This window comes from Micrasema longulum, unplaced genomic scaffold (assembly GCF_059751315.1).
Source record: "Micrasema longulum isolate JH-2025_06_02 unplaced genomic scaffold, ASM5975131v1 h1tg000044l, whole genome shotgun sequence".
In the NCBI taxonomy this organism is placed as follows: domain Eukaryota; kingdom Metazoa; phylum Arthropoda; class Insecta; order Trichoptera; family Brachycentridae; genus Micrasema; species Micrasema longulum.
The window spans coordinates 121,769-144,294 of NW_028277251.1; the positions used below are offsets into that span (position 1 = coordinate 121,769).

The window sequence follows — 22,526 nt, forward strand, 5'->3', positions numbered from 1 at the left end:
GTTGACCAAAACCTGCGGTCGGGATGTACCGGATTACTTTCGGCCGTACTCGGGTACATCTTACGTCCCGTGACTGGAAGTTCTCGTGAGTTCTAAGATATTTCATAATTACATTTTTATAGTTAATAATTACCTATAGCGTACATTGACAACTGATACATATTTTATATTATGTATAACATAACCGTGAACCAAAAAGGCGCTATAAATAAACAAATGAACTAGTAAAATTTTCGCCTAAAAAGGAAATGTTTGGCCTTGACAATTGTGAAATAATTATTTGTGATGATGTTCTATTTAAATTTAAACGGTCACAAACAAATTCCTAAATTTATTTCGATTAAATTTGGTTCAGCAAATGTTTGTAATTTTTTTTTAATCCTCTGCGTAATGTTACCAACCGGTTATTACAGATTTCATAGTGATCACAATAAGCGGACTTCACTGTATTAGATTTTGGATGTGATTTACTATATATTTTTGTGTTTTTGTGCCGTGGCAACACTAAAATATAATTTAAAATCAAAAATAAGATGTTTTTTTTAAAATGCATTTTGTAAAATTTTGCCTTGGTCTGGGTGGTAAAATGTCAAAATATAAAAATAAATAATTTTGATTAAAAATTAAAATAATAATAAATACACAAAGCGAAGGAGTGAAGAAATAATAAGTGATAGACGAAAAAAAAAGTGGACAAAAATATAAAATAAAACACATTTCATTTTGATAGTTGTGAATTTTTAAAAGGCATATTTTCCATTTTTAATAAAAAAAATCTTTATCCAAACATATTAATGTGGTAGATATTTTCATCATCATTGATGAAATATTATCCGTACGATTGTGTTGCTATTAAATTTGGAAAGTATAATAAAAAATGGAAAGATCACCTTTTTGTAAAATCACTTCTCAAGCCGAGGGCTAAATGTCAAACAAAATTATCCATAAAAAAATTTCATTAAATATTTTTAACCACAACAGGTCAGCAGACCCAATTACAATGGTGAATTACAGCCCAGAACACCCAGGCTTGAAAAAAATCAGATTTAATTTTTGTGTTCTCACCGGGAATCGAACCCGGAACCTTCCGAGCGTGAGTAAAGCGTCTTAACCATTACACCACGGAGGCAGCCATTTCATTGTTTATCTTCGCCTTCAAGCGAGAACTTACCAAACAAATTTAATTTATAGGGCATTTGATTTTTTATATAAAAGAAATTTAAAAAATGGGTTCTAGTAATATATTCTAAAAAGGTTTAATAAAAAAATACACGGAATATTCTAATTTCAAATTTAAACACGTAATTATAAAAGCCTATATATTTTCTTCATCATCATCATCATTCCCTTCCCGCACCTAATGGTGCATAGGGCACTACATTGGTAGACCAATCGCAGTGTATCTTGATCATTTTGTTACATGAAGGTAAGATGATCAGTCTTACGCTTCAGGTGCCAGTCTAGGGACTGTGAAATATTATAGTGTAAAAACACTTTTATAAATAAATATTTTATTTCAACCATGTCGGGAATCGAACCCGAGACCTCTCGCATGTTAAGCAAGCGTGCTGACCACTGCGCCACGAGGCCGATATATTTTCTTAGAATGGTACAAATGTTTGAAATAAATCTGTCAATTTTAGGTGCGTAGTTGATTTTTGAAAGACAAACAATAGTTTGTAAAGTTTGGCGAATTTCAAATACTATTCTAGAGCAAAAATAATGATGGGAGGTTTGACAAAATAACAGACCGCATTAAAACCCGTGGCCACTGAACTTCACTTACTATTCACTGGACTTGGTCCCCTATGACTTTTCCTGTTCCCAAAGATGAAGAGGACTATGAAAGGATGATGTTTTGCAACCAGAATTGCTGATGGAACTGAGGCTTTATCGATAAAAAGGTTGGCTTTATCAATAAAAAGGTTGGCTTTGTCAATAGAAATGTTTACACGATTGGAAAAAACGCTGGTATAAATGAACGAGGAGGTTAAGAAGCTTTTTTAAAATTTTCTTGTTCAGACTATTAAACTTTTGTTTTGAATTTTAATCTGGTTATGTTTGTTGACACATAAGCCCTCGATAGAGTAAATAAGTGTCGTGCGCATTAGTGTCGCTGGAACACTTACGTGGGAATGAGGGGCGCGGGGAGGGGCTGGGGGCGGCCGCCGGGAACGGGGGGCGCCGCCCCTCCAGGCCGGTTGGGCAGGGGGGGCGCGGGCCGCCCGCTGGCAGGCGGGGGCGGCGCCCCTCGGGACCCGCCCATGCTGCCGAGGGAACCTAGAATAAAATAAGATCGAATTAAGACTTTTTTACCATGTTTGGGCGGAACGTAACTACAATATTTTTAGTACATACAATGTTTGTAGACAAGCCTGGATTTCAGTTCATGTTGCAGCGTGTCACTTAAACCAGCCAATAACAGATCATAAGCCCTGTAAATGCTTACATTTCCATATTCCATTCTCATGGAATGTAACACAACTGGCTGACTGATTAATTTGCGTAACTGCTGGTACCTAAGGGTGCTACTGTCTATATAATAAATGTCTAGTGTTCACTTTACTTCCTAGTGGGGAATTGAGGTCATTTTCTATTTCCCTGACTGTCAATTTTAATGACTTTTTTTTTAATGACTTTTTTTCCCTGACTGAGCAATTTTATATCCGTGCGTGTCAGCAATTTGACATCAGACAGGCCTCGTGGTGTAACGGTCAAAAAATCTTAATGACTCCCGAGGGGGTGAAATCCAGTCTTTTGTCTACGAACATTTGGACAAACTCAAATATTGTAATAGGTTTAAAGTTTTTAATAGGCAACAGTTTATGGATAAAATTTTAATTTCAATTACATTTAACGGCATTAAAGTTGAGTTTCCAATCAAATAAGGGGATTTTTCACTGTCCAGTAAAAATAACAAAGATGACTGACGCAGTATTGTTAGCTGCACGACGATTCGCGTTTATCTAAGAATATCTCCAAAGGGTCTCTCCTACCTTGGTGCGAGGGCGGAGCGCCTCTCCTGGGTCCTCCGGGACTGGGCGGAGACAGCCGGGCGCTGTCGGCGCCCCCCGCGCCGCCCGGCAGCCAGTCGTTCTTCACGGGCGGGGGCATGGGCGTGGTCACGGTGGCCATCGAGACGTCCCCGATGATGCTGAGCGACTCCTTGCACGTGTGGTACATGCGCAGCATCTCTTCGCGCTTCAGGGCCTCTTCGGGACTCTCCTCCATCATCTGAGCCTTGGGAGTAAATACGATTCGACGGTAATTTCACATAGAAAACAAATTGAATCCATACAGACTAAGAAAATTTAATTACTTTACTTTTCTTGGTCTATATGGAAATTCTCAATACTTGCTAAATACCCCCCATAAAACTATTAACACTATTATGCACCACTATCATTAAACAGCAATTATTGTTAGTATATAAGGACACTTTGTAAATATTTAAGTCAGTTTGACAATGTCCTAACAAGACGAAACGCGTCACATTAAAATTAAAAGTAGAATTAAATCCAATAAAAATATTTTATTTTGGATACCCTATCAAATTTTAATATGGAATTCTACCAATTATCTGCATACACAATAAATAAATCAAACACAACTATCAAATGCGTAAAAAAAAGTTTTTTGTTCAGACAAGATAAGGGTTAAGTAAGTAAATATGGACAATAAAGAATTATTCAACTAGCTTTCATATTTTATATTTATTAAGTTATTTATTTAACCCATTACACCACTAATAAAGATGACATAATTTGTTCATACAACACACTATTTAATTTTGACACATTTTTTAAATTTCAATAACATTAAAAATAAATTAATATTTTGTAATAAATAATGTAAAATAAATTGTGACTATTACATTTTATTATGAAATCAGTAACCGAAATATACTTATTTATGCCATTTTTATGAATAAAGTTATTGTCATTCAGTTTTAATGTTAAAAAATCACTTTAAAGACAAACCGGCGAATTGCCGGCTTTGTGAGTCAGTGACAATTTGACCTTGGCCGGCGATTCGCCGGCTTTGCGTTGCAATGGGTTAAGTTATTGAATTAATTTTGTAAACAAAAAAGTTTTATTTGTTGTTGTGGTGTATTTTTACCACCCTTATCATTCATTACCTGGTGGCCAGGTTTGTCTCATGTCTCAAGAGAATTAATTTACTAAAATTGTAAGTATTAATATTGAATTACCTGATCGCCCGATGCGTACAGATGTGCCAGCAGTTCCCCGTTGATGAAATCTTTGGCGTTGTTTATTATGAGCATCATGATAGTCTTTGGAACGAGGTCCCTCGTTGTCTTTGTCACGATACGCATGTACGAATCCACCAAATTCCTAATTGTCTCCACCTGCCTCTCCAACTGGGGGTCCATGCTGCTGGACGCTTCGCTCTCTCCGTGCGACTGCTTCCGCGGAAACCATGGACGGCGCGTAGATCGGCAGTCGTCATCATAGTGAAGTGAAGAGTCACAGACACGCGGGATAGATTGGTTAGAATCCACGGTGGTGCGGAGATTGAGAATTGTCATTGAAATGAGGAAAACCACGGAAAAGCGAAATGGTTATGTTGAAATCCATAGATGGAGCGGATATTAAGAAATAAAATAAACCACACAAAAATGTGGAATAGATTAGTTAAAATTCATAGATGGCGCAGAGATTGATAATCATCATTGCAATAATGAAAATTCAGTTATAAATTTCAAATTAATGCCATATTTTTAAGAAGGAAAATGGTTTTGTTCAGTCAGTCAGTTAGATTTTTTAAATCAATAAATATTATCAAGCGTAATGTTAGTGATTTTCGATGCCATGTTTGTTTGATGATCCGAGCAGCGTTTTTGAAAGAAAAAATAAAATAAAAAGAGATTAGCAATTTTATCAGCAATTATTTTTTACTAACAATATTTTGAGTTTGTCCAAATTTTTGTAGACAAGGACTGGATTCAACTCCCTGGGGAGCTGTTTATATTAACATATTACAACAGAGATGAAGAACATTTAAGAGAAGGTAATATAGAAGTCCAGGCATCTACAGGGCTTATGACCTGTCAATGGCTGGTTTAAGTGGCCACTTTACACACTGTGTAACATTCACCATTCTGCCTGTATTTGAACATCTATATTCCTTCAATTCTTTCATCTGTTGATGTTTGTGAAGTTAAAGAGCTGAAACCTTTATTTATGCGGGTGAGATTCATCTAATTGAATTATTTCACCTGCATACTAGGCAACGCCTGAAAATATTATTTTTAAATTTCTATACTTCTTCATGGACCAGGTAATTTATCAACAATATTTTGAGTTTGTCCAAATTTTTGTAGACAGGCGTTGCCTAGTATGTAGGTGAAATAATTCAATTAGATGAATCTCACTCGCATAAATAAAGGTTTCAGCTCTTTAACTTCACAAACATCAACAGATGAAAGAATTGAAGGAATATAGATGTTCAAATATAGGCAGAATGGTGAATGTTACACAGTGTGTAAAGTAGCCACTTAAACCAACCATTGACAGGTCATAAGCCCTGTAGATGCCTGGATTTCTATATTACTTTCTCTTAAATGTTCTTCATCTCTGTTGTAATATGTTAATTTTTTTTATTGTTTGTTTAAATATTCATGTTTATCACCACACAAACTAAATTGCACTACGAAATTAATCACTTTTACAAAATTTATAATTCAAGTTTAAAATAAATTACGGACCATTTCTCAATTGATATTAGCAATCCCTATGATTAAAAACTGTAAAAAGTTATTCATGGTACGCTCAAGATTTGGCCAGCAAATTAAGAGGATTTTTAACTGACTAGAATTAAAGGTATTTTAATTTGTCTTGCAATTCAGCTTGTACAACCACAATATAATAAAATTCTAAAAACAAATCTAGCAAAATGAAACAGTGGTTTTCGAACAAGTATTACGAACCATGCAATGAAAAATATCTTGTGGAATGTTTGAATGTGGGTATTTAAAGTGGAGCATTACTTGTGTAAATCATATTGTTTCAGAGTACTTATTTCGATGTGTATTTAAAATTTGTGTGTTTGATAAAAGAAAAATATTTTAAATAGTAAAAATATATAATGTATGCCAAAGTATCGAATCTGCACTTTGGGCAGTTTTGAGATATGACCACTTGAGTTAGTTTTAATCAGAATTGAGTAATGTTTTCGTAGTCAAAACAGCCAATATTAATATTAAATTACAATTACAAATGCTATCTTCATCGGTAAGTATCCAGAGCTTAACAGTATAACAAATCCGGCTCGATCGACTGTTGTACTAAACATCGACATGTGTTTCTATGAAGTTACGGCTGTTGATGAAAAAAAAATAGGAACTGCGTTTTACAGAGTTACAATGCATGTGAATATGATTTATGTCAAACGATTTGATGCTTGCACTAATTGAGTTTTTCGAATCTTAACCGCACTTTGTTTAAAGATCAAATTGAAACAGATTTATTTCCCTCTCGAATTAAAAAAAAAAGGCTTGTGTGAGAAAAAGGAGCCCCCTTAAAATAGTTTAAAATACAAACAACAAACAATTAAAGCCCCTGAAAGAAATAGATTTTGCCTGCGTAGATAATTATAGAGTGGGGTACAGGAGCCGCGAAAAGCTGTTGATGTCCATAGCGTGTCCAACTATTAAAACTCAAAGATACAAGGTCGATACTGAAGCATCATTACTACTTGGGAGAATTTATCTTAGAAAATAATCATCAAGTTTCTGGAACAAGTTGGTAACAAGTACAAGTTTTAGAAAAATTAGTTGTCTTCATGACTGACATCAAATAACCTTCATTTGAAAAGTAAATAAAAATACTTCATATTTTATAAATACAAAATATAATATTTCATTATAATCAACTCGCCGTTTTATTGAATTATTTTTGATTTTTGTGAAGAGCTTTTGAAAGTGCAATATCTCGGAATTAGTAAAATATTAATAACCAACTTGTTCCAGAAACCAGACGATATGGCTTCTGTAACTTGTGATTATAATACCCCCCAGATATAAAATTTATACCTTTACATCTCAAAGCGTTGCTTTTTTTTTGCAGATTCATAATTTTGGCATTGCCCCGATATATCACGTACTATCGAGTAGTAAGCCTATGATATTTCACAGTTGCGCCAATTACATATGTTTAATAACATTACCTAAATTATCCATTGATTACTTTAAAAAATAACACTGCGATTTTGTAAATAATTAATATTTCATGACAGGTTTTTGACATCGCATTTTAACTTAATAAAATATTGTTCTTATCGAGAGAAGTTAGCAAATTTTGCGCTATTTTTGTCAATTTATTTATGCAGAAAGAGCAGGTTGTATATTTATGTCACTTAACAGATATTACCGGCGCAATGACGATTTGACAAATGTTTAAAAATATGAATTAAAAAACAGTCTACAGTACAATACTCAAAGTTATAAACAATTTTACAAAGATAATCGTAAAGTTACACACTGTTTCAAACATTGATATATTGTACAAATCGCACACCCAAGAATAATAAAGCCACAACTGAAAAAACTCATTTTACACAAGAGCAGTTATACACACACACACAGCCGGGCTAATCAGTAAACTAATATTCATTCACAAAAACAAATGCACAACTTAAAGTTCACTCAGTTGCGCCATCTAGTTTGAAATGTTTTCAGAAATAACAATGACATAATGATCATTGTACCACTCTTATTTCTCGAATTTGAGTGAAAATTATAGTACAATATTGCCATTTTTGTTTTATAAGGCCACATAAATATTTTTGAGAATTGCACCGTTGGTTGTGCGGATAGAAAATGTTTCACTTTCGATTGGACTGTAGTTGATAGTTTAAAGTGAATCCTATCTAACTAACATACTCGGACCCTTTTGTTGCTGATTTTTTTTTATAGGGACACAATATCTCCTCATTTAAGAAATGACCACAACAGCTACGATTCTAATGGCTATAGCAGGCATAACCGCAAACACATCAACTCAAAAATTGCAGTTTTGGTATTGAACTACTATTATCGTTTAGGTGCAAAATATCCAAATGTAAGCGACTAAATGTTTTCTCATATTTTTTTTAAAATTAAAAAAAAAAAAAAAAAGAAATATTTGCATTCTTACGATTTACCCAAATATTCAATTTTGAGGGCCATTTTAAATAACTCACTATTAGAAAATGGAATCAAGTTGGGGTAAAGTGGTATTCGAACTACGGAACTTTGGTCCGTGAGTCCGAGACACTAGCCACAGGACCATTAATATTTTCAATGTCAAACAATCGCACTGGTTTTTAGTGGGTAGGTAAAGAGAATGCTATATCTTGGCAAGCAATCCAAGTTTCATTCACTTTCATACGTCGTGCCTTTGAAATGACCGGATTTGAGCTTTTCGGCCGTCCTTATACAGTAGAACCGTGATATAACGAAATCCAAGGGACCAAAAAAAATTCATAATAACGAATTCCCACATATAACAAAAAAAATAATCATACTAGGTATGTATATGTTACGCGCCGTTGCAAAAAAATGTTGCGCGGCTTCAAAATACAAAACAGACGGACTGACGAACTCGGCAGTATTCGGAGAGGTTCGGAGGTTTTCCTTCACACACGCGCTTACATGCACACCACGCGCACACTGGACACGCACTTTGACAGTTCTGGGTGCCGACAGACCGCCGGGCGCGGCCGAAAAGGCCATAAAACCGTTCGCATACGGCAGATGCAGCGGCGGCGCGCCTTTGAAAGGGAGAAATTGATCTTTTCATCTTCCAACATTTTTTTATTTCGTTATAAATTAACGTAAATGTATTGGCATTTTTTCGTACAGGACAAAAATGATTTTGATATACATATTAACAGGATTTCGTTATGTAAATGCATTTTGTATGAAAAATTGGTTATGCGGAATGAATTTCGATTTTTTTTTATGTACGTCATTTTTCGCTATATTGCATTTTGTTATATCGCGGTTTTACTGTACTGCGTCATTCACTTTCACCATATTATTTCAGTTAAAATACTTTAAAATATGAAATATAAATTAAACAAAGACTTTTCAGGAGTAAATATATCTCCTGGCTACATTCATGTCATAAATCTGTAGATAATTTATGAAATACATACTAAAATCAGGTTATATTATATATAGGGGTAATTACTAAAACTAGGTAACTTCAAAATCGGCATTTTTGAATTGCCCACTAAAACACATATTTGTGTCTTCCTGCATGAATGCTACAAATGGGCAAGTCATTAAAATCATATTATAACGAATTAAATGCATGACTTGTATATTTGTAGCATTTACGGAGGAGGGTAACTTACTAACGCTGATGCTGAGGTACCTAGTTATAGTTATCATCAATAATTACTTAATGAAAGCAAAATTTACCAAATTGAAAAATACAAGTTATATTTATTATCTTTTAAATAGTGCTCTCATCACATACTAAAAATCAAAAACCATGCACTTTATGTACAGCGGACTTGATTATGCAAAATATATTTGAAAATCAAAGAGTTTAAATTGTTGATTTCAAATTTAATTATGTATAGAATATTATGCTATGTACTCTGAACAAAATATAAATTTAAAACTAATACAAAATAATTTGAAAATCAAATATTTTGACAAAAAAATATCCTTAATAATCCTGGCTTTTGAATAATTCCTAATGCTTTTAAACGTTTGGCAACTGTTGTGTGATAAACTTCTAATGATTCTGCAAGTTCATTTTTATTCATTTTTTTTTTTATTCTAGTAAATTGGCTACATAGTGCATAGCCAATTATACCATATAAACATGAACATAAACATAAAACACGCGTTTTGCGTTTGACATGGGTCTTCACCTTTTTGCTTCCAATTCTTCGTCTTTAAACTTTTTCAGTGTACCAGAGCGTTCTTTATCTTCAACATCAAAATCAAGAATTCAAGACCTCAACAAGAAATGTGCTGCATCGGCAGACTAAAAAAAAGTAACAGTAAAATTTCCCATAGATACTCTTTTCTGGCATGAAATTTTACACGTTTGATGCTGTGAAAAAATATGTTGTAGCTTCACAATAAAGTCGGCTTTAGTATTGCCCGATGCAAAAAGACCGAGATCCCTCCGTCACGAAACAGGGAGAACTTTTTCAAGCCCCTATAAGCTTTAGAACAGGTATTTTTGCAGTCAGTTAAGCCGCTATGAATATTTCCCGGCACGAATATTACGTGTCAAATGGTTGTGGTTAACTACCTACTTTTTACTAAAAGTAATAATAATAATCATGGTTTATTAGCAAAAAATTACAATTTCTTTATCTACTACATATATACTAAGGTAATAGATTTCTCTGGATTATGTCTAATCTGCCTAACTAGGTACAACCTGTTTAAAGGTGACATTTTTATGCAAAAATAAACAATAACATGACTACCAACTAGTTAATTGATTAAAGAGTTATACAATATTTAAATATACCATTTATTATTTTAGAATGTTTTTGAGTAAGTTTTCCGATTTTTCTCTACCTAAATCCAGTAACCATTTTTTACAAATTAATTGATTAATTTTAAATACTTATTTTTATTTGATTTATTGTACATTTTATAGACAATAGCCGTATTTCAGTACTGAAACTGAATTAGTTCAATACATATTTAAAAATATAATTTAGAAGGACGACATGAATGCGCTCAGCTGTCAAATTAAAAACAAACTTTTCTTTTTAATTCTGACTACCAACATAAGGAGAAAAAAAAATTAGGGATGCCAGTAATCAAAAAATAAACTGGCCGCATTTTAAGTTTGTTAAGTACGGTACGATAGTAAATGTTTTTTTGCATAATCAAGACGACTGTCTTAAAAACTTATGTACATACAATAATAGTTAAATAAAAGTAAACATATTTTGGTTTATAGCAGAGTCTGTTATCCGAATTGTGAAAATTAATTATATTTTTAGGTATTTTCATTAAAATGTTGATTATGATCAAAGGAACGTACTATACATAATATGTCAGTGCATAATAGAATAAAGTGTTTGAAAGTAGTGCAAGTAATAAAATAACCAAAGATGGAGTTTGCGACAGTCACACAGGAAGGTGGATGCATTCTGCACGGTATTTGCAAATGAGATCAAGATACATACATTGAAAAATCTAAGACCTTTTCTGAGAAATATTATAGGTTGGAAAAAACATTATTTAAATACAGAAAATAGTAGAAATTCGGCTGTCAAAACCCAAGATTATTTACACACTTTTTTCTCGTAAATTTTATTTGACTCGCATACTGGGACACTTTTGTATACTGTTGAATGCGGTCATGCTATTCCTAACCACACTTCTAAGTCTTTTTAAAACATTAAAATAAAGGACCTTTTTTCACTATAATATGTCAGGAGGACCAATTACAATTGTGAATTACAGCATACAACACCGAGGCATGAGAAAATTCACATTTAAATTTTGTGTTCTCACCGGGAATCAAACCCGAAACCTTTTGTGCGTGAGTTAAGCGTCTTAGTCATTACACTATAGAGCCCACCTGATCATTATATATATACTGTCACTTCAGTTCATTTTTATTCAACAGACCAAAACATAAATCTGCTGAAAACGTAAAGTTTTTTTTACAAAATAGGCATAAATGATGACCAAAGCTAAAAAACTCCTTAAATATTTTTTTTCCATATTTTTGTTGGACTTTCTCAGAATGGTCTGTTGGACAAAAACCGAACTAAAGTGACGATATATCGACCCTGTTCAGGTCAAAGTTAAATTAATCAAGAATAGGGAAATATCACTTTTTTTAACAATTTTAAATTAGTAAGGGTCCAAAAATTTTTAATTTTTAATTACCGCGAAAACGGTCATTGCATCGGCCACGCTCATAATACGTCACGATTTTTGTAAATTTTGAACTTTGTTTGTGACCGTTTAAATTTAAATAGAACATCGTCATGAATCTTGTGCCACAATTATCATAACCAAACATGTCGCGTTTTTGTAAATCCATTTAAAAAATAAAAATATGGATGAAATCATTTCTCCACAATATTTATATTGATTTAAAAAAAAACAATTAATTTTTCTAAATCCATTTCACACATCTTTATATTGGTATTCGTAGTATGTGCTACTACTACTACCATCACGCCATTTCCCCATAGGGGTAGGCAGAGAGAAAGAGTCTATCCTGGCATACATTCCTGGCTTCTTCCACATTCACACATCTCGTCATACATGCCCTTCGGTTCTGTCTGCTTTTGACATGACCAGACTTAAGATTTTGGTTTATCTGATCATGCGTCTTCCTTGGTAGTCCTCGTCTCATGTTGCCGTTCATTTTCTCCATACATACTTGTTTTACCATTCTTTCGTCGTCCATTCGTTCTACATGACCAAACCATATCAGACCCTCTTAATCTTATCAATTATACTAGTATGTGATATTTCCCTAGTCTGTAAAAATCAGTTTCACTCTTTCAAATGGCTTTTAAACCGATTGCGTAGGTCTTATACACATTCTAGCAAAAGGATTGAAACTGCAAATGTGCAAAATGACTTGAATCTTTTTGCCAGAATATGTATCATCAAGGCAATTGATTTGAAATAATGAAATTGCTTTTTGCAGAATTGTGAGCATAATGCCTTTGACCTAAACACGGTCAATATTTACATATTTTTTTTATTATTTCAATCATTTTTAATTCATAGCTAGTCTCATAATTTTCACTATTTCGACAGTCAATTGTTTCCAATTAAGAAAACAGAAAATTTCATCAGAAAAGGTCTTTTGACGAGCTAATTTTCAAAATTGTTTAACAGAACAAACCTCATATCCTTCACCCTTTGAAGTTTTTGAAATAAGCGAGATCAATGGGGAATAAAGAAAAATAAACAAATATTAGATGCCTGCGAAGAGTTCATGGGAGGGAAAATAAAACATGGCATAGAATAACAGTATAACATACTCCCTAAATAATTATAAAATACATAGATGTTTTGTCAATAATACACAACGCCTAATAAGTACAAAGATGGGAGTATAAGAGAAAACAAAAAAAAACATTAAAAATGCATGGTTAGTACATTCGGCACGATTTTTATTACAAGTACATTAAATATTGTCCGCCTGGTAGTGTAATGGCCAGCGCGTTTGCCTACCATGTAAGAGGTTTCGGGTTCGATTCCCGACATGGTTGAAATAAAATTTTACACTAGAATATTTCGTAGTCCCTGGAATGGTACCTGAAGCGCAAGACTGATCATCTTACATTCATGTAACAATAAAAAAGATCAAGATCCGCTGCGATTGGTGTGCCAATGCTGTGCCCTACGCACCATTAGATGTTTTAATAAAGCAAAAAAAAACAACATTTCAGATGTGTTTTTTTAAATAAAAATTCAGCAAAAGCAGCAAACAAGTGCAATAAAGGGATTTTTAAATCAATAAAACTGCCAAGATCGGGTTATTTAAAAAAAAGCGAAAATGGTCACAAAAATTGAAAAGATCAAAACAAAACTGATGCAGACCCTTCGAAAAGAGACGTACCGACCTTCCTCCTATTGACGGACAAGAAAAATGGAGACTGCAATAGGTCATGTCGAATGGATGTACACGTCGGCGATTTTTATATAAGAAAAAAATAAATTACCTTAAAACAAAAATGGCTAGATGGAAATTCATCTGTGCTTTATCTATGGCACCCACATGCAGCAAACATTGAATTATTAATCTATACATTTGTCTGTTGAAAAATTCAAATTTAAAAAGAACATGACTTTGACGAAGTGAAAAGATTCCTAACCAGAGAATCCATAAACAAGTAGGTACTGTATTTTATATTCCTATCAAGAAAGGGAAAATTTTGCTTTGTTTATATGACAAATATTTTGAAATAATATATAATAAATAGTCATGTACACAATTTTCATTGGATACGTTTTTGATCAAATACTTTTTTCTCCTCCCAATACTTTGTACTGATATTTTATTACTAAGGGGAATAATGTAATTTTATAATAGCAATTAGAGCTATACAAATAAAAAAAATACCAACCCAAATAAAAGTATTTTAACAATATTTTGAGTATGTCCAAATTCTTATAAACAAATAGTGGATTTAAAACCCCTAACAAATTTCATCAAGACTTTTTTTACTTTCAAGAAAATCGTAAACAATTTTTTTCAAAATTTGTCCAGAGCGGATTTTAAGACTCAATTGCTTCTCAATATACTTATCACAGCAAATGTATGAGTCAGACCAGGTTTTGCGACTCATCCAAATATTTATTTTGATATTTTAACACAATGGAGCGGGGGATTTGTGACTCACAGTCATCTATTTTGTAGATTTCCAAACATTAATAAATGACATTTGTTTTTTTTTTTTAATTTGTTGAGAGCAGGTTTCGTAACTATGACTCATATCTCAACAGAAAAAATATGATGAGATTTTAAAATATTAAAATTTTGTTGACATTTAAGCTCTAAACTGACATTAAGCCCTTCTAAAAAAAATCTCTACCTGCATTTATCTTGAAAATATCCCTTGAGTTTTAAATACGGTTCTTGAATGCAAAAATTTGAACATACATCATATGACCTGAAAATATTTTTGGATTTAAACTCCATTTGCCTTTTGTTTACTCTAAAAATGTATTTGAAATATGAGAGTTTTTACCTCGTCTCCGTTAGAAGCTTCCGTCGCCTTCTCCGGATATACTCCGGCCCTGAGGAAGGATGCTTTCCAAGAGTCTACATCGTCTTGATTTTCACATGACAATTCCAACTGTTTGAAATCCTGGAAAAGACAAAAAAAAAATCAATATCAAACTCCCCTATATGGAAAAGATAAAATTATACCATAATATCACTATATCAATAATAGGCAGTGATATCATTAATTCTCTAATACGCAACCTCAATTCCTCGTGTAATTTATAACCAAAACCATTCTATATATGATTCTCTACACTACCATAATAATAATAATATTTGGGTGATTAACGTAGCGCCATTATTGCAAAAAATCAACTCATGGGCGCTTTACAATTCTATACTTAAACTTACACATTGATTTCACATCATCTCTACCATGAAGAAATGAACTACAAAGGAACGTCGTCTATAAAGAGACCACAGTCAGCCCGTTCAGTTAGTCAGCCCAACAAGTTCAACTCCAACCACCTCAACTACGTATTCCTACATTATTAAACTTTCTAATTTTAAATTTGGGGGTATGATAAATGAAAGAAGTGAGAATTCAGTTGAGATCTAAACTGACTGGGACTGTCGATAATTCGCAAGTGTGAAGGCAACTAGTTCCAGGCAGAGGGGCTGATCTCCGAACCTAGTTTTTCAGCAGCGAATTTGACAAGTTTTCCTCTGCCTGAATTAAATGCTGACCCAAGAGTAGATTTTCTTTGACACGTATTGTCCCTAATACAGAGTCCGAAAAATATCTTGGAGCCATACCTTGTAGACATTCCTGCCTTCCGGGTTGAAGAGGGCGAACATGTGCCGCCTGCTCATGAAGCCCTGCTCGATGTCTCTCAGCTTGAGCCCGTCCAGTGGCAGCATGTACTTCTTGTCGCGCTCCTCCTCGTCCTTGAACCAGGAGATGCTCTCCGAGGTCAGCACGAACCAGTAGTCGCGGGATCCTCCTGGCGGCAAACAAGGTCTTAAGTTTGAGGGACAGCCGCCCGTCAGGGTACACGACGAGTGGACATGGCTACCTGACTATTGTTCCTAGCAAAGATTACACCGGGCTCGTTTAACATGTAAAAAAAGTACAATAAAATAAATAATTGTGGATGGATTAATAAAAATTAATTCAGGATATTAACTTTTAGAAGACTGTGCTATAAATCCTCCTGGAAACGGTACTGTAACATCGTGTTAGATTAAGCAAAAGATGAATGATTTGAAACAGTTATATTTAAAACCAAAAAAAATATTTATACACACAGTTTTTCAGGGCCACACTGCAAAACTTTAAAGGAACATTTTTTATAGTGTACTTTTAAAAACATCCTAATGAATCTTTTGAAAAATCACATTTTAAATACTTGACACGTTCAGGATTCCGGTTTTGTTTCACACACAGAACTATAATAATTAAGTTGCGATTACTAGACAAAGCTACAGACCTTGAATCTAAAAATAAAGTGTATGTTGTTAACGAAAAGCGGACTGTATAATGTAATAACGTATATCATTGAATTTTGTACAAAGTTGGAGTATTTGAATAAAGGAAAGGAGCACGGGAACGGACCTACCTTTGATGTGATGAGGATGTTCTTCAATATTGGTGCACCGGATGATGAAAGTTTTCGATTTATAATAAAAACTTTTACAAATCTAGAAATCTTATGCAATGTGATGTAATGTCAAAATTATGTTTATTTTGTTCCAAATCCAAATGTTCTATTTTTATAAATCTTCTATATGTTAGGTAGGTACCATAAGGATGGGAAACAAAGGTAATTGGCCAGGAATAATATCGATAAATGCTGTTTTGTACTAAACAGTTGTATTTAAATCAATCGGGTGTGGATGGTATTAAAAATATGCTGCAAATTTTACAGAAGCAGAACACGGAAAAATTATATACAAAAGCTAGAAAACAAAACTTGTGAGACATGCTAACTATCTACAGCATAAGCAGTGGAACCGTGTGCGATGATCATCTCCCAGTGTAAAAGGAGGTGGAAGAATCATTAAAAATGTTTATATTATCTTGTCATATAAAAAAAATAGAGATTGGCGTGACAGGGTCAAGTACTTAACTGATATTTCTAAGAATGGTCGCCCACACGTTGGCGATTATAAAGTATAAAACCTAATTCTGAACAGATCAAATCCATATTTTGTAGTTAGCACTATTTATTTAAGACTCACGGTTTCACGGACTCACTCTGAAATAAATTCTTGCGAAAGGACAAAAAAAAAACTTTTTAAAAGTAATTTTATGATTATTACGGTTTTTTCTCCGTGCGGTATTTTTTAAAATACGATCTTGGGTGCAAAGCGGGTTTCAGTGAACATGTTTCGCAAAACCACACAAGAAATAAAGCAATTTTTCAAAAATTATTTTGCTTCAAAATACATATGATTCTACAACAAGGTACGTCTTGAAATTGAGTACAGGCTGTTTGAAAAGAGCTACTATAGAGTCGAAAAGAATATTTGCGGGACAAGACAGCTTGGCAATAGATCAATAGATTTTAGATTGTTGATTTTAATTGTGTTGTTGGTTTGAATTTACTAGTTTCTTTTTTTTTGGTCGGTTTTCCAGTCAATGCAAACAGCACAGTTCTTGGATCCACTTTTCTCCCGCTTGACTAAGAAATGTGACTTTCCATCGGGCTGACCATTTTTCAAACACCGAATAAAAGTTGTAAAAATTTGAATTATTTTGTTCCATATTTTTAAAAAGAAATCTATTTTATCAAGTATTATTATTAATAATAATAATATGAATAATAATCATGGTTTATCAACAAAAATAACAATGACTTTATCTGCTACATACACAGTTAGGTAATAGATTTCTCTGGATCATGTCTAGTCTGCCTAACTAGGTACAACCTGTTTTAAGGCAGACATTTTTATGCAAAATAAACAATAATAAACTACCTACTAGTTAATTAACTATACAGTTATACAATATTAATTTAATGTAAGAATGTTTTTCAGTAAATTTTCCATTTTATTTCAACATAAACCCAGTAATGAATTTTATCGAATTGAATCCGGGTCATGGTTTTGCAATGTTTGGGTAACATATTGAATATTTTGGGGCCCAGAAACCTGAAATTTCTTTGCCCGAATTCAGAGTTTGTGGTAGACCCCATGACCCATCCTCTAGTTTGACTTCTGGTAGTGTGGGAGAGTTCCTTTTGGGATTCGATAGAATAATTTGCTTTCACTAACATTATTATTCTAAAAATATATAATTGCCTTATTTCGAAGATCTCAAATTCCTCAAATAACTTGACGCTGGGGTACCTGAAGGGCTTTTTAAAATTATTTTAATGATTGATTTTTGAGCAGATTCAAGAGGTTTTAATATCGATTTATTAGTGCCTCCCCATCCTATTATGCCATAAGTTATAATTGAGTTACATTAAATAAAATATAGTTGTTTGAGTTTAATTAGGGATAAGATGTTACGTATCAACTTGAAGATATGGGAATTATTTCTCTGTTTATGAGAAAGGTATATTGTTTTTCCAATAGGGTAGTATAAGCATCATTTTTCATCAAAAACAAGAAAGTTACCGCATTTTTTACATGCTTCACTAAGGAGCCGATATGAGAAAAGAAGAAAGATTCAAGATTTTAAAGATATTCCAACCTGCCTTAAAACTGGTGATGAGAACCTGAAGCAAATGCGAAATTGTTAAAAAGAAAACCTAACTCACGTTCATTCTCTAATTTGTATGAAACTGTGACAATACGCAACGATTTATAATTCCGAGCAAATTCGAGAATGCCCGAAAGTTGGGCGATTGCGGATTTTGTCAATTTCGCATGGGCTTAAAGACGGTGATAGTGCGGTATGTTCCACTGCTGGAGATAGCTGTAAAGCAGAATTAACCTTTCATGATTCCGAGATTATGTATGCACATGAATCCTTTCCTTATGACCTGGTTTCCTAGAGCTCCTCGCCTCTGCGATTTGTTTGCATTTTCAGACTGGTTCTGGGCACTGAAAAAGTATTATCAATTTATTATTATACATAAACGTAACAAAAACAATTAAGTAACATACATTAAAAAAATACTGATTTTAAATATTGTTTGAAAGACAATAAAACAAACTACCTCTCTAAACACGAGCATCTTGCTCTATTACAAAGGTAAAATAAACATTTACTTTATAAAAATATTATATAACATGTACAAAGTGTGCTAAAATATTTAGTTTATTATAAAGCGTCGATAAAGGAACAGCCGTGTTCTGATAATGATCGACGTATTAATGTTAAATCAATGATTTTACACAAAAAAATAGACTGTCAAGAGTTCTTAAATTAAAAAATTTGAGCATATTTAAAAAAAAATATTTGTCAAGATAAATCGTAACTAACCAGCTCGAGGACAAAACAGATGTAAAGTGAGAGAGGTTCAGTTCTAAGCAGATTTTTCAATAAAGTTAAATAGGTCATAGAAAAAATTACAAGAGCATGGGCCGTAAGACATAATGGCAACACTGTAAGAAATGCTGCCACTATGAAAACAAAATATTTCAATGTTGTTTTTTTTCTTCTATCAATAGCAATAACTTTCGGAAAGCATGGATGTGTCGGTAAAGCCGGCTTTGTAATACCTCGATAGATAAAGTTTGTAATAGGGAAATATCAAATACTACTAGTACCGATAAAATTATATGAAATGGATTTAAATAAATTGATTGTATTTTCAAAATCAATATGGATATTGTGAAGAAATGTTTTCATATATAATTTTAAAAAAGAATTTTTTTAAACATGTCTCTAGAAAAACACACGTTTGGCCTTGATAGTTGTGACGTCAAGATTCGTGATAATGTTCTAAACAAATTTTAATGGTCAGAAACAAATAAACATGAATTGTGACGTATTAGGGGCGTGGCCAATGGGATTACTGTTTTTGAGGGAATTCAAAATTACTATGTATTTTTAATTAATTAATTAAACTAATATGTATTTTTTTACTGGACAGTATTTTATAGACCTATATTACTTTAAAAATGTTTTAAAAAAAGTGATATTTCCCTTTTATCCCCTGGTTTAAATAATCCATAAGAAATGGAACATTGAAAAGAGGAGATTGAGTAGAAATAAAAAAAAAGTGGCAAAAAATTAATCTGAATTCTGACTGAGAAATCTTATGGCATTTTGTAAATTGTAACTTAAGGTATTACTTAGTTCATTTTCTGATTTAAAATCTGTCTTTGGATATGCCCAATAAGTTGGATCCTGAATAAAAAAAGGAATAACACCTTCAATCAGAAAATTTATGGATTTTTATGTAACATAATAAAGACTGGATGATATGCAATGAAAAAAAGCTGAAATGAGCATGCAAATATGCATGAAAAAATGCTTAAAATATGCAAGAAAAATGTGAAAATATGCGGGACTAAGTTTTAAAACATTACGGTTATTATTTTTTTATTAGGAAAAATTTAAACAATCGTCGATTATAACCGTTTTTGTTTATATTAATGTTGAAAATAATGCAATTTCATTTAATTTAAGATCTGTAAAAATAGCGTAAATATGCTGTAAGTTTTCAGTGAAATAAGCTAAAACCGTAAAAGTAATAATGCGCCAAGCTATAGAGAGGCCGTATCGCTATCTTTCATAGAACGGAAGTGTTGTTGAGTGGCGACAACTTCACTCTGCTGGCAGCCATTTTGTTTTGTTTGACAACAGATGCGTAACGGTCCTAACGGACGCTTTTGTCGCTGTGCTTGGCTTTGTTTGCAAATAACTTTATATTTACATTAAATAAAAATTGACAATGGTGAACTGCAGTATGTTTGGTTGCAGCAGTAGGAGCGTCAAAGGTGTTAAAGGAGTCAGTTTTCACAGGTAATTGATTTCAAATAATTTTCTTTGATTTACATTGATTTTCGGCATTTATTGTCCTGACACATGTATTATGTTGCTTAAAAACTTTTTTTATATTTACTTTAAATACTACTTTTTCTTAATTTAAACAATAAATTTGTGAATTAGAGTAAGTTTACTGTTGAATGACAGTTGATTACGGGCAATACGTCAGGGCCGCACTAGGCATCCATATAATGTCCTAAAACCTGAAACGCCTATTTATATACATTTTTAAAGTTTTCTGTAAATGATTAGAATTACTGAAAATGAAAAGTAAAATAATGTTAATTTTAATAATATTAAAAATATGTGTTAATATGTAGGTACTATTTTTTTGCATTCCTAAAGATGACAATACGTGGCAACAAAAGATGAAATTAATTGGATTTGGCAATTCTCGAACCGAGTAGGGCCCATTGTTTTGCTGCGAACACTAGCGAACTTAATACTCCTCTATAACTTGGCGCATCATTATTCTGAGCTACAACCTGTGAAAATAGACAAAATATGTAAATGCATATAATCCGGTCTCTACTTATTAGATTTCATCGTCTTCAAAACAAAGGTGGAGTTATTTTCCTATTTTTGCCCGCAGAGTGTAAAATGGGATTCAAATTAGGACGTGTTCAAAAATAAAGCATTCGCAAACAAGATAAACAAATTGGTATTAAAATCTGGTCAGTTTTCTAAGCCGTTTTCTGGCCAGTTTTTTGATCCGAATAATACATTTGTATAAAATCATCAGATTCAATATGTCCATGTACGTGTAATTTTCTCAAACTAAACGGTTTGGGTAGGTAGGCAGAAATTGCCTTATGGCAATATGCCCGCCCTTCTATGTATTTTAAGTGTTAAATAAATAAATTAATACAACTTTAAAAGGTGGTTACAAGTAGGGATGCATCGAATTTGTGAATTTAAGTATCACTTGCCTGTTATTTTTATATATAAATATCAACTTTCAGAAGTTAAAAATTAAAATTGATATTATTTTTTTTCTAACTTTTTTGGAACTACTTCAGGTTCCATCGCTGATTAATTTTGAAACCGTGAACGATATTCTGTGTGTAATATTAGTTTTATATCACCCGTCGATGGGAGGAGTGCTCTCCCTAAACTGTAGTAGTGTTATTGTAAAATAATCAAGTTGTGTAACACTGATAACAAAGTTTTATTTTCATAATAATTCATTTAAAATAGTTTGTTTTCATTAATTTTTTCATACGTTTTATAGTGATTTTGCCATACAATTAAATGCTCTAATATTTACTGCATGAAAAAAAACATTTTTTATATCCAATTTCCTATAGCACTGAACGTCCTCATTCGGATATATTAGAAACGTCAAAATATCAGTAACAGTATCTGATGCATCCCTAGTTACAAGCGTGCGTTAATATTTTTTTTCTGTTATTTAGGATATTCCAAAGGAATGGTAATTGTGTTTTGGAACACACAGTACAACACACACTGTCACACTTTAAACCGGCCGGTATTCTCTCAATTTAAGTAGAAGCCGAATAATTACACCAACCTTTTGTCCGTGGATTGGTTTTTGGTAGCCTTGTTGAAAAAGTGCTTCTCTTCACTGGCGCACCGCGGGTCAAGGCAATTACAAGATACAGAAACAATATCAGTTGTTACAGTCACACGATAATGGGGGCCCAAATGCTACAGGTCTGCCGGAAAGTTCCGTCCGAAAATGCCATCTCAGTTTTAGCGTAAGATGTGTAAATTTTACTCATTCATTTATTCAGTCTCACAATGCTGGGAGAACGGCGACAAAGGGGTGGTATGATAAAGACATATAAAATACTCGACAGTCACTGCTGCCCAAACCAAAACAATATGCTCGACTTTGTGCGTTTTTTCCGTGCGCCATGAACGTGGAC

The 22,526-nt window shown here is 33.0% G+C and overlaps 1 protein-coding gene across 12 annotated transcripts in view; it reads right to left on the minus strand.

Annotated features, from left to right (window-relative positions):
* Positions 1-22,526, minus strand: part of shi (dynamin-1 shibire) — a 70,220-nt gene that overhangs the window by 25,232 nt on the left and 22,462 nt on the right. For 3 of the 12 annotated variants that reach the window (XM_088227802.1, XM_088227746.1, XM_088227821.1), the window contains exons 10-16: positions 18,634-18,743; positions 15,507-15,694; positions 14,713-14,832; positions 13,585-13,617; positions 4,211-4,423; positions 2,997-3,240; positions 2,130-2,280 (exon numbers count right to left, since the gene is read on the minus strand). In XM_088227802.1, coding sequence (XP_088083928.1) covers positions 2,130-2,280; positions 2,997-3,240; positions 4,211-4,423; positions 13,585-13,617; positions 14,713-14,832; positions 15,507-15,694; positions 18,634-18,743 — 1,059 coding nt within the window. Of the gene's footprint in view, positions 1-2,129; positions 2,281-2,996; positions 3,241-4,210; positions 4,427-12,860; positions 12,876-13,584; positions 13,618-14,712; positions 14,833-15,506; positions 15,695-18,633; positions 18,744-22,526 lie in introns of all 12 variants that reach the window. The other 9 variants (XM_088227812.1, XM_088227786.1, XM_088227840.1 and 6 more) reach the window with 6 other exon arrangements.